Source organism: Eubalaena glacialis, chromosome 16 (assembly GCF_028564815.1).
Source record: "Eubalaena glacialis isolate mEubGla1 chromosome 16, mEubGla1.1.hap2.+ XY, whole genome shotgun sequence".
Classification (NCBI taxonomy): Eukaryota; Metazoa; Chordata; class Mammalia; order Artiodactyla; family Balaenidae; genus Eubalaena; species Eubalaena glacialis.
The window spans coordinates 11,863,424-11,876,642 of NC_083731.1; the positions used below are offsets into that span (position 1 = coordinate 11,863,424).

The 13,219-nt window shown below is 39.4% G+C and overlaps 1 protein-coding gene across 15 annotated transcripts in view; it reads left to right on the plus strand.

Moving 5' to 3' along the window:
* Positions 1-13,219, plus strand: part of DOCK9 (dedicator of cytokinesis 9) — a 285,850-nt gene that overhangs the window by 218,462 nt on the left and 54,169 nt on the right. For 5 of the 15 annotated variants that reach the window (XR_009697557.1, XM_061171127.1, XM_061171131.1 and 2 more), the window contains exons 35-38: positions 822-936; positions 4,330-4,396; positions 5,785-5,832; positions 8,430-8,566. Coding sequence is in view for 14 of the 15 variants with exons in the window: in XM_061171127.1 (XP_061027110.1) it covers positions 822-936; positions 4,330-4,396; positions 5,785-5,832; positions 8,430-8,566 (367 nt within the window). In the remaining variant the exon portion in view is untranslated. Of the gene's footprint in view, positions 1-821; positions 937-4,329; positions 4,397-5,784; positions 5,833-7,704; positions 7,840-7,915; positions 7,953-8,429; positions 8,567-9,110; positions 9,155-13,219 lie in introns of those variants that run through there. The other 10 variants (XM_061171129.1, XM_061171134.1, XM_061171130.1 and 7 more) reach the window with 6 other exon arrangements.

Genomic DNA, 13,219 nt, shown 5'->3' on the forward strand with positions numbered 1-13,219 from the left:
TTTTTCGCTGATCTTTCTGCTTTGGTATTTGGCAAAAAAGTTTTCCAGATTTCAATTGGAAATATAACTTTCAAGATTTTTAAATTTCTTGTGTTTTTTAAATGAGATGAGATTCTTGTACTTTTTTTTTTAAGTGAATGCTTTGAACATGGTGTGAACCTGCTGTCTAGTGGCAAAGCTGCCCTCACCCTGCGCCCTGAGCTTTCTGAAGTTTGCAGTGTTGAGCTAAGCTGATGATGGCATGATCTCATCAGTTTAGGGGCTTTGGTCCTGCTGCACTGAGGTGTCCCTGTTTGTCCCTATCAGGCAGCTGCCTGTGGTTTCCCCCCAAGGCTGCCCCAGGATGTAATGGAATAACAGTGACTCAGCTCCAGGCTTTAGTGGCTGGTCCATAGCAGCCCCTTGGACTTAATTTGCTGTTTCAGCCACTGACGTTTTCCTGAGTATATGCTTGGTTTGGCGCTGTCTTCTGAATCATCATTTCTGTTTGATCTTAGCACACAAAGTTTTTTGCATGAAGTTTTACTTGGCATTTCGGAACTAAGCCAGTAACTACGACTGGTTTTTCAGTTTGAAAGGTCTGTGCCTTCTGGCTTGTCCTGGGAGAGTGTGCCAAGGAGACAAGACAGAGCTTCCATGGATTAACACTTGTGTGTATTTGGTGACGGTGTGCTTGTAGTTCGTTGACAAATCATTTATACCTTCCAATTTGTATGATTTGACTCAATTCTAAGACTCTTTCTCTTCCAAGGGAGAAAAGTGAACCTAATTTTGTTTTACCTATAACGAAGGAGAAAAATCACCTGTGTTTCCTTCTTTAGCACCAGCAAAGTGGCACTTTGGGAAATTCTCTCGTTCGCTGTGACAAACTTGACCAGTCTGAGATTAAGAGCCTGCTGATGTGTTTCCTCTACATCTTAAAAAGCATGTCTGATGGTAGGTAAAAAATGAAGATATCTGTTTTACTTTCCTTGTTTCAGTATTTGGTTTATTTTTTAAAAATTGTAGTTGGTTCAAAGTGTTTAAGGATTTAAAGGGATTTTCTCTCTTGTTTGAAATACATATTAATTTACTAAATGTACTGGAAATAAAAGTCTTAATTTGGAAATTTATTTTCATTAATTATTGTATTTCAGAAAGAGTTCTAAAATGTGAATGGCCTATTTTAAAAATTTATATTAAGCTTAGACATACATCTTCACTAAGGGAGACAGAAGCAGATAAATGAAATAGCTTTTGATTTTTTTTTTTTTAATTTCATTTGTCCAAGCAAACTTACTGGCAACTTGTATAATTTTATTAGTCAGTCTCTTGAATTAGAGAATGTAGTGTTGGTGACCTAAGCGTGTCTTCCATTTACAGTGTGTGTGACATTCCTGGCTTTAACTAGAAGCGGGGTGTGTTTAGTTTTCTAATGGAAATAGTGGTATTCTGGTAGATTAAGCTTCTGATTAAGGGTTTGACAACCACATTTTTAAATAGAAATGGCCACAACCATTAATGCTTTATCAGTACCATTTAAAGCTTGTAAACATCCATGGCAGGACAGTTCCAACTCTGATTGTGTGATAGAAGCAATCACATGAAACTGTGCCATAGTATAATGTCACAGTTCTTATCTTGGTCAAAAATCTTCTTAATTTTCCTGTAACAAATTAGGAAGGGTACTGTGAGCTTCATTAAGGTCATTGAGAGAAGACAAACTCTTTTGAAAGTAAAATGCCATTTTTGGAGACCTGAAGCCCACTTGTCTGGTGGCAGGGGGTGTGGGCATTGAGCATCCAGGGGAAGGTACTTCTGCTGCAAATAGTGTTTCTTTTGTATCGAGCTTCCGTTTCAGCAGCACTAAGAGCCTGACCTGTAGCTCAGAGGTTAGGAGCAGCATACCGATTCTTAAAATGCTTTGGAACTGGAGGATTTTATTCTTCTGTCAACATGTTACTTTAAAATAGCTATTTTGAAAAACACAAACAGACAAGATTTTTTTGTGTGTGAATGATGACCAAATACAAAAGCACCAGGCTCTTATTCTGATTTTTCAGTTAGAAAGTTGAAATTCTTCCCATTAAGTCAGACGTTCTCAATTTTCATCATGGTAGTGAGTTTTAGCCAGCATTATAGGCCTGTTTTTCCTTTATTGAAAGTTTTCTTTAAAATATTTTACATTTCAAATATTAAATGTGATGTGTAACTAGAAAATAACTGTTTTTAAAAAACAAATATACAAGAAATTTTGCATCCAAGTGAAAGTTACCCTTTAAAGTCAGCCTTTTGGAAGGCCAGGCACATATTTAAAAAAATGCAACAGCTTCTTCAAAACAGTTTTAGAATATCCTTTTTTTCCCCAACTACTGTTGTTACACTTTTTTCCCCTTTATAATTAGAATTTTTTTGTGTGTCTCATTTAAGAAATCTTTACCTACCCCCCAGGCTCTGAAGATATTCTCCTGTATTTTCTTTAAAAGCTGTATTATTTAAATTTTCACATTTAAATCTTAGTACCTACCAAGCATTGGTTTTTGTGTATGGTATGCGGTGGGGGAGAAATTGCCTTTAGAATAGTTCACCAGACAGATAACCAAAATCAGTTGTGTAACTAGCTCTATAGCTACTCTTTCCTTTATCCCACATTTAATGCGCACCTTCTACACGCAGGGCCCCTCGCCCTCTGCGCCTTCTTGTGCCTCCTTTCTCTGTAATAGAGCTTAGCTCTGTCTTCCCCCCCTCCTCAGCCAATAGCCAGAGCACAGAGCAAGGAAAGGCCATGATGGTACCACCCGGCTGGCCAGCTGGTTCTGTCTGCTGGCCTCAGATGTCTGCAGGTTGACCCCAAGAGGCCCAGCATCCAGGGAACTCCCTGGGTTCCCAACACACCAGCCTCAAGTAACCAGAGTCTGTCCCTCTGGATTCTAAACTCGAAACCCCCAAGAGATGGAAGCTCCCCGACCCACCCTCTGGTCTAAGAGGCCAGCCGTGGCTTTCAAAATCAGGTGCACTTGATTTAGATCGCCATTCCACCGGCATTCTCTCAGCTGGTAGTTGGGAGAGTTACTTAGCTTCTCTGAGCCTTCATTAGTTCATTTGTAAATGGAAACTCTGCCCCAGATCATGGTGAGGATTCGATGACAGGATATATGTGAAATCATGAGACCTAGCACAGTGCCTGGTGCCTGGTGCATAGCAGGTACTTGATATGTATCCCACGGCTTCTCCCGCCTCTCACTGTTCTTGACAAGTGTAGAATAAAAGTCCGTTGCCATGCATCTTCGTGAGCCTCCAGCATCTCTGCAGCCACCCTCTCGCTCATCTCAGGCCCCAAAGGCTCAGTGGCTTTTTCCCTGAGAGAAATCTTTTAACACATTTCTCAACTTCAATGTAAAATGTAAGAAGGCAAAAATGTTTAACTATCACACGCTAACACTCTTTGTACAATGTCGAATGGTTAAGAATCATACACAGAGAATGCTTTCTGTAAGTGAATTTGTAGGATTTGCCTTAACTAAAGATGTGCCCAGTTGCTCTTGATAAAGAGCAGGTGTGGTTCTTAACCACTGGTACATTGTACCATCGTGCTAGGAAATAGGAACTCTCATACACTGCTTATTTGGAAGGCTATTTGACAATATATGTCAAATTTTAAACGTACACACTATTAACATGGCTAGTTCACTTCTAAGAATTTCTGCTACAGATGTAGCTGGATGAGTGTGCAAAGACGCATGTAAAAAGGATTTTTACTGAAGCATGATTTATAATAGCAAAAAATTGGGGGGAAGAACAAGTAAATGTCTGTCAGTAGGGGAACTGGTTAACTCAATTGTAGTACATCCATGGAGAGGACTATTATGCAGCTTGGAAAAGACTGAGACAGATCCAAGCTTTATTGCTGAATTAAAACTCAAAGGGCAAAACGGTGCCTGTAGGATACATGCTTCCACTGCAGTGTGTGTGTGTGTGTGTGTTGGGAAGGGGTTACTTACGTACATGTAAGAATTTTCAAAAGATTCTCTACTGGGGAGGGATTCTGTAGTGGGTAATTTTCTAGTCCATTTAAGAGCACATGATGTATAAGTTAAATAGGTACCATGTAGGGCTAGATGATGCATGCTGAAATTAAAGTTCACATGTTCAAATGTAACTTCTTTATACTGACTAAGCCTGTTGTGCATGTTACCCATTATAATAGATTGGTCACTGTGGTTTATCCTTTGATCAACTATAAAAGGGGGCCGAGGAAAGTTTGGAGGCCTACACTCTGAGGTCTCTTCCCATCTTATAATATACGAAATACGCATTATAATTCTAATCAAATAAATGTTTACTTTCCAGATGCTTTGTTTACATATTGGAACAAGGCCTCAACATCTGAACTTATGGATTTTTTTACAATATTGGAGTGAGTAGTTTCGTCTTTGCTCATGGACTCTTGATTTTTCCTGGCTAGTTAAGAGGTGTGAAGAATACAGTGCACCGACAGTTGAACCAGGAATGCAATATATATTCACATCCACACTTATCCTTAAGCTCTTTCTCCTCGACCTAACCCCAACACCTACTCTCAGGAGCTCATGACCCAGTGGACAGCGACAGCCTTAAATGATTAGATATGTGATTATTGTAGATGAGAGGTTACTACTTGGGCGTATAAGCCATTTTAATAAAATAACACAAAATTTATTAGCTGAATTCGGTGGATGCTGCTCAGAAACTGAGACATAAAAATTACTACAATTTAAAAATATATAATAAGTAAAAGTGAAATCTTAAATACAGTCTATATTATTTTATCACTTTAGTTTAAGGTTGTTTTCCTTTAAGCTTTTTACTTTTAGAAACACGAATCTACAATCCCTTATCCAAAACAAGTGGGGCCAGATGAGTTTTCAAATCCAGACTCTTTTGGATTTTTGAAAAATTTACGTAGAGAGTATATTCCGCAGCACCCCCACAGTCAAGCACATGATTGTTTCTGCAGTAAGAAGTTATTTCTGTGTACTATGATTGTTCACAATAGTAGGTTAAATCATGACCAGGTAGCTTTACCTCTGTTAGTTGGGGTCATGATTTGCTGCCAAATGTGTTTGCACGAATTCGGGTGGAAACCCATGGTGTTCAGAGCTTTGTGCATTTTGGAATTATGGTCTTGGTTCCCAAATTCATGGTCACTCCCTCTGCTGAGTTAAAGGTGGGAGTTGTCACATGTGAGACAAGATTCAGCCCCAGAAGAACTTACTAGACATTATTTTAACTGCCTCTTATTAAATACATGATTTTTTTTTTAAAAAAATCAATGTTGTAAATAAAATACAGTAAAATAAAACAAAAAAATACATACTTGATATCTGTAAGGAACCAGTCCATTTACTTGAATCAAAAAAGAAAACTCCTTACATAGGCTGAATGACAACGAATAAGCAACTTGGAACAGTGCATATGGTTTCCACCATGCCTTCTAAGGCAGATGTGGAGTAAATATCCACACCCGAAGTCAACAGTCAATCCTGTCAGTCCTGGGCCTTTCTTCTGTGTTGCTCAGACCAGCCACCATGGCACTGACAGCAGCACAATATGCGATATACAGCCTCCCTTGCATTTGATCATTTTCTCTGGGTTTAGAGGGACCTTCCAGAGAATTTCTGAAAACCAGAAGTAAAGGGCTAGTGGTAGATGTAAGAGCTTATTGAATATGTTACTGTAAATGGGTTTAAATAAAGCAATGTGTCAAAAATAATTTTATCTCCAATAACTTTATCGCTCCCTAATAATCTTTCACGCTCTCCACAGAGTCTGCTTGCACCAGTTCCAGTACATGGGGAAGCGATATATTGCCAGGTACCGTGGGAGTTTTAGTTTGAAGTGTTGTGTCATTCTCTGTGTTGCTTGGATCCAGAAGTGTGGGAACTGTTGTCTGTGGGGATTGGCGGTTGTATTTCTCATAAACCTCCATGAAGACAGTGGCAGGTCTTTGGATTGCTGCCATGAAATCTGGTGGCATCTTTTGCCTGTGTTCCTACGTTCCTTCTGTCTTGTCCTGTCTCAGGCATACCTCATGGCAAGATTTTCCTCTGTGGCCTGTTGCTGCACTTCTCCACTTCCTTCCAAATCCTCCCTCGTGCTCTTTTCCTTCTGTCTCCTCTTTCTCTTCTCCCAGTTCCTCTGGCTGTGTCTTCCCTCTCTTTCTTTTTTTCCTTCCTCAATGATCTCTCTTTCCCTTTTTTGCTTTCAAAGGTCCTTTTTTACCATTCCACCTCCCAACTACAAAGAGAGTAATTTCTCATCTAACCACTTTCCTCCTTAATGAAAGAATGTTTTCAGTCCATCTCAAATTTGTTTGGACTGCCACAAAAACCATCTCTAAAATTGAGCCTTTTCTCCTCTTTTTCTGAATAAGCTGTCTGTGCCCTCTGTTGCTATCTGACCGGAACTCTCTGTTGAGTATCATAGACCCTCACTGCCCTGTCCCAGCCATCCTCTCGGTTCCGCACTGAGTTTGAGGAGAGCTGGACGCTCACTGCTGATGGGCAGCCGCGCAGCTCCTTCTCTGGAGGCTTTCCTCCCACTGCCTCTTGTCGTTAGCGAGATCTTACTCCTTCCCTGTTGCCATTCAGTGTGTCTGTATTTGTTTTCTTCCGTTGTTGTGTATCCTGTGATAATGTATTCATGGGGTCTTGGTCTAAGCATCCTATTTTTCTATTGTTATTGTTGCTAAAATTTAATTATAAGTAAACATATTTATGTTTTAAGAAAAACTTTAAAATTTAGTTGTCATTGAGGTTTTTCTCTTATCTATAATTCTGCTTTACAACAATGAAATAGGAAATAGATTTTTAATAGACTTTCTATTTGAGTGTCAAGATTTCGCTCTTTATGGTAACATTGTTTTTTTCTTGGGATATTTGAGAAAGTTTCAGAATTGTGTTTATGTCAAATAAAAGTATGTTTTCTTTTAAAAAGCAAATTTAGAGAGACTATATTATGCCTTCTTCCTATTAATACTTTCTATTTTTAATTGAAATGTGGTGGCACTTAACGTTCTCTAATCTTAACTCTTATTTTTTATCGTAACAGTAATTTTTGCATTTGAGTTTTTTGGGTACTAAATGCAAATATATACAATGTGTCCTTATATAATAACTTCATTCTTTTTCACTTTGTCCCATGAAGATGGGCAAACAGTTTATTTGCAACAGAAAGACACTGCTGGGGGAGCTTCACACCCTCTCGCGGTGTCACCCATGTCACAAGATGGCATTTGGAAAATGTGGTGCAAATAGAATAAAATGCCTCAGAGCTGAACATGGTGAATGTGAAAAGCTGAAGATTTCTGCCCCAACAAACTATTTTGGAATTGGATTTTGTGAAGCAGTTAACTTATTTTTTCAATGTCTCTAAATTTAATTTTTTTAAAGAAAAAAATCTTCTGACTTCCTAAGCACCCTGTATATATTTGCATGTAAAAGTATGCTTCATTGGACTGTCTTAAAAATAAATGGGCATAGATAGGCGGGGTGGAGGATGGTGTTACTTCATAATGTGCGCAGTGGAAAGACGTGCCCTGTTTTATAGAAAATTGCCATGGTCTCTGCTGCATGTGGAAGAGATCCTGAGTGATGACTTAAGCGTTGTCAGTGTTTGCCCTCTGTGGTGGTCCGGTTCTGTGAACACTGCGCCTTCTCATTGTGTCACTTTGAAATCACCCAGCAGCATGTTGCCCGATGATATTCCATGCATGTCCTGTTCTACTCCACACAATAACACAGTGAGGGAGACGGTTGGCTACGGGACGGGGGACAGGTGTCATTCCAGCGCTGGTCTCATTTTTCATCTGCTCTGGTGATGGTACACAGTAGGAAGTTAGCTGTTTGATTGCTAATCCAGATCACTTTTCTATTTTCTTCACTTGACTGCTGACAAGTCTAACAAAGGTTGTGGCTCTTCTCCTCCTTTCCTGGGTAAGAATAAAGGTGTTAAACCGCCTCATATAATCCTTCCCATTGCATGTTTGTTCTCTGTTTCTTCCAATGCATTATTTTAACTAAAAAAAATTTTTTTTGCTGTTTAATAACATATATAATCCAAAAAGATTCGTGGTGTTTTGGCTGTTGTCCAAAGGCTGGTCATTAGCACCACATTGGACTGATGCTCACCTTTTTAAAAAGTAGCATCTCTAAATGCCTTTCCAAAACTGAAAAGGTCTCTGCTTTGGCCTGGTTTTTGCTCCTTTGTCTTCAGATGCTTTGCTGTGAACTCTGCAAGTGCCGCTGCCTGTGTGTGTCTTTGGCTCATGTGGCCCCAACAGGCTCCTCTGTGCTTGGTCTGTGCGTGGCCAGTCTCCTTCGTGCTGTGTCCTGGCCTCACTAATGCTCCCCATCTCGCTGCAGTGTAACAAGTCTAACTTTTGCTTCTATCCCATTTCACTCATGTTGCAGGAACCAGGAGGGGTTGGGACCCATAGTTCATGATCGAAAATCTCAGACATTGCCTGTTTCCCGTAACAGAACAGGAATGATGCATGCCAGATTGCAGCAGCTGGGCAGCCTGGATAACTCTCTCACTTTTAACCACAGTAAGTCCCATGACACACCATCGTAACAGCCAGCCATCCCATGTGACAGTTCAGAGGGGAGAGCCCCTGGCCACACCACACCACATCACCAAATTGACTTTTCTTCCAGCTCAGAGCAATAGGATGAAGAGCTCATGGCGCAGTTCCCTTCCTCGGAGGAGAATGACATAATGTGGGACGCGGTCAACTACAGCACCAGACCTGAAAGCCTAGACCCTTTGCCCCACCCCATCTGCTTGGTGTTTTTAAAACAAAATCTGGCCTGATAGCCAGACATTCTCTGATATTTTTAATTTAGTATTTTGATTTGTTGCCAGTAGCCAACTTATCATCAGTTTTCCCCGTGTGACTCCCAAGAACATCTGGGGCAAGTTCCTTTCACCCTCCTGACCCCATGCGTGTAATTGATCAAGCGTCCACATTCTGACATTCCAGCCCTGAATGTATGTTAATCGTTAAACTGCCGTGAAACCGTAAAGCCCGTAAATCAATGTGTGAGGGTGTGGAAAAGCCAATAACAAAGTGACTTTTTCTGTGTTTTCAGTGTGAGAAAGATATCAAGTGTGCTTGGAATTTCTGTAGACAATGGTAAGATTTAATCAGGTTGAAGTCTGCTTACGAGGCCGCTTCACTTGCAAACCGAGACTTCTTGTTCATCTCGCCTTCCTAACTTTGGGGCTTCCTAACTTCACGGTAGAGACTTTGCCAAAACATGGGAGCATATCTTTAATTTAATTTTATCAATTGCCAGAGGGGACATAGCATCATGTGCTGTTTCTAGAAATCTAAGTGTTTAGTCTTCTTAAGGGTTTCTTGAAGCAGAAAACCTAAAAGATATCAACCATGCAGCACTTTATAAACTAATGTCATCATTTCTGTCAGTGGTGTGTTCTCTAAATTGTCCCATCTTTGCTCCAAGCATGACTTAGCTAGTTATTGTTCTATCTAGACAATTATTTGTACTCATTGTAAACGGTGTCTTTAATTCATGGTTAGTAATATCTTCTCATTTCTAATCATAAGAATTCATTCCATTCACTGTGATTTCCATACCTCTTTCTTAGTGCAGGCTAAGAGCATAGATGATATATTCCTGACACCTTAAATTGAGAATAGTTCAAAGTAAAAATGCTGAGGAATCAAAATATGGCACCTTCCCACTCTTCCACCCCCAAGAAAGTTAAATGTAGTGGGTACAGTCTCTCTTTATAAAATTCTAGGCTTAATTTAAATCAATATTATGTCAGTCTGCCACACACTGAATTGGCAGCCTTCAAATGCTAGTTCTGGGTTCTATACTTAGCTGTGGAATGTGCGTTAGTGACACGTCTAAGGCTACAGAACTTGATTTTTCAACATCTTGTCTGTTAGGGCTGTTTTAGCTCTGCAGACAAAGGGTTTAAACAAACAAAACAAGGAGTTTCATTATTTTTAGTTTTTATTTCCTATTTAGCAAAGAGGAATCAAATTCCCACTGTTCTGCAAGACCTGCTACATTGCCTTTGCCCAGATAATTTATAACACAGGGACTATCAATACCTCACTCTCAGTTGAAATAAATGCTTAAACTTTAAAGCACTGTAAAAAAAATCATAAGCGGACCAAGGCCCCGCCTCCAAAGATAATCATGTAGGAAACATAGAAAACAAACAAAAATAAACTGAATGATCAACACACGAATAAATAACCTTAATCCACCAAGATATGCAGCAACCCCTCCCACTGCAAATGGATTTCGCGGTGGTGGTTTGAATTGGAGGAGAGAGACAGCTGGCTGTGTTCTACTGCCAAAAACCCTATTGTTAACATGGTGGATTTCCATTCTCTCTTCCTGCTACCCACAGAGAACCTTGTCCTTCCTGCCCCTCTCCTCTTCCAACCCGAAGTTTTTCTTTAGTCGGTTTTCAGTGACACCATTCTCCATCAAAGTTTCTCCTTTTGCCGTCCCAGTCAAGAGTGTGTAGCTGATTATTTTAGCCTTTTAATGTGTGCCTACAATTCCTGCTCACCCCGAATAGCTTCTGATGTCTCATAGTCCTTGCATCTTCACCCTGAACTCAGTCTTCACTTATATCTCTAATTGTGATTTTGTATTTAGGAGGCTTCAGCCTCTACCACCATTAGCTTTTTGAGTTCCAAATCGTCAACTCAGCCAAAAGCCACAGAGAAGGGAGTGTATACTGTATGTATACATGTGTTATGTGTGTGAACTCATACATACATGAGTTTATACATCTTTACCTAGGTATTGTATGGGAAATTTGTAGCCACGTATGTCTCTTTAAGAAAATTCCTAGTTAACGAATACAGTACCTTCTATTGGGCCAACCAGTATGACAGAGATCCAATATGTGAGAGACTTGCTGGGATGCCAGAGTGTAAAATGAACTTATTTTGGAAAAGAATGAAAATAGGAAGAGTCCCCTATACACCTGCATTTTTCATTTCCTTTCTCTGAGTAAGAAGGGCTTTGTCAGATCTTAGCGTGACCAGCAGGGGGCAGTAGAGGACTGCGAGGAACTTAAGCCAATGCAGGCCAAGCCGCACCGTCTCCATCACCTATTAACAGTAGGACACGGGAAAAGACACCACACGCAGCACACATGTAACGCTAGTGGGCACTTACCCTTATTCTTGGATTTTTATGGGAAATAATGAAAATGACAGATTTCACTGTGGCCAGTGGTCTTAACTATTTTAAAAACACTCAAAGTGTAGGAGTTTGTTGTTTGGGTCATTGCCCAGGCTTATAGAAAGTAAATGTTTACAACATTAAGGCATTGACCTGTTTACTGCAACGTGTACTCATTGTGTATCAATAGAAAAGACTTGTGCCAAAGGACAAATTGAGAGTGATAGGTGCTCGGAGAATATTTTATATAAACTGAGTGATGAGGGGAAAACTAAGTGAAACATGTTTGCAAATAAGTGGTTCATTTGCAAAAAATATAAAATAACAGTTTGTATTTACTTTAATGTTATGTATTGTTCTAGGAATATGTTAAATTCACTTGCATGATAATCCATATTTCCCATTGGTGTGATGGGAGAGAAGCCAGCCGAGAGGGAGAAACCCTTGAAGAAAACCTGTATTTCATATAATTCAGTATAAGAGACAGTTTAAGATCACTGGATTAAGTTACAGAGAATTAGATCTCAGGTGAATATGGGGAAGCATTTTCTAACTGGACTACCTATTAACTAGTACAGGTACTGGCAGCTGGAGATGTGAAAACAGACTGGATGAGGACCCATTGGGGATACTGTCCAGGTCATTTAAGCATCATATGAGGAGTTAGACGAGATGGCTTGTTCAGACCCCATATAATTCTGATATTCTTTGATATCTATGAATCTCAAATAAGAAACAATATAGATGATAATTAAATTCCTTTATTGTAGATAATATTGAATCAATATAAAAAATGCAGGGGAGTCTCCGAAGTAAAATCAATATTTTTCAAAAGTTCTTAAACGTGGATGATATATCTTTTAAAATAGGTGAAATGGGCTTGGATGCTTTAAATGTCTATACTCAAGATAGTAAATAAAATGTCTATAAAGCCACATTTCCTTGATTTGGAGATACATTTTTGCCCCTTTGCTAGCATTTCTGAAATCAGGATATATTTTACAGATTTAGCAGATCTTATCTTACAGATATATCCTGAATACTACATCTAACATGGTAGCCTGTCATTGATTGGTGCTTCTTGCAATTGATAGGGTTTCAGAGTTGAGAAAACCTGACACAATGCCCGTTTAATAAAGTTGGTCATTTTTTGTATTTTTAGTATCCTTAAAGAGGACCTTAAACCAAGTGTTGTCACAGTTTGGGGTCTATATCCCATACCATTTTCAGATACAGCTAAATATCTGATTGTCTAAGTGACAATCACTTATGCAAGGTAATCTGAGACTAGAAAACAGGTAGTATAACCATTTCCTCAAGTATAAACTCAGATTATAGACTAGTTTCACAAATCATTTTGAACCTATTTGTTTCTTTGGTGGTTAACCAGAGGGCAGACAGCAAATCACATGATTTTTTGCCTTGGAATGTCATTCCTTATTCTGTTCTCCACTCGTTGCCCATCTGTGGGGAAAAACTTTTTAGCAATAAAAATGAGATGGAGATCAATAATAGATTGTGTAGTGGTGGATCCATCTGATATTTTGCATAAATATGTGCAGTTAGTAAAAGCTGTAGACCATGAGTTAATATATCTAGGAGGCTAGGTCTTCTACATTTGGGGATTTCTTTTAGCAAGAAGATTCCTAGCCATTCAATATTTATATTTTTTTCATAAAATGTATTATTTTTCTGGATTCATATTATGGGCCAGAGAAAAAAATTAAAAATAAAAACAAGAATTCTGGTGTCATAAAGAGTGAAGGCAGCTTTCAAGAAGGAAGTGCCTCCTGTGAGAATATGTATCTGACTTATTCTTCTAGCCCAAATGTCCTCTGACTTTTGGAAAAGGCGAGTGGCAGTGGATCAGGCTTCTGCCCTTCTGACCACATCACCTCTGATGTGGCACTGGGGAGGGAGGGGTAGTTTACAGGTGTCGTCAGCATTACTAAACCGAGCTTTTCAGGAAACAGGACTTCATAAAACGGAGTAAAGTTAGGTAAGTCTAACCATAGCAGATG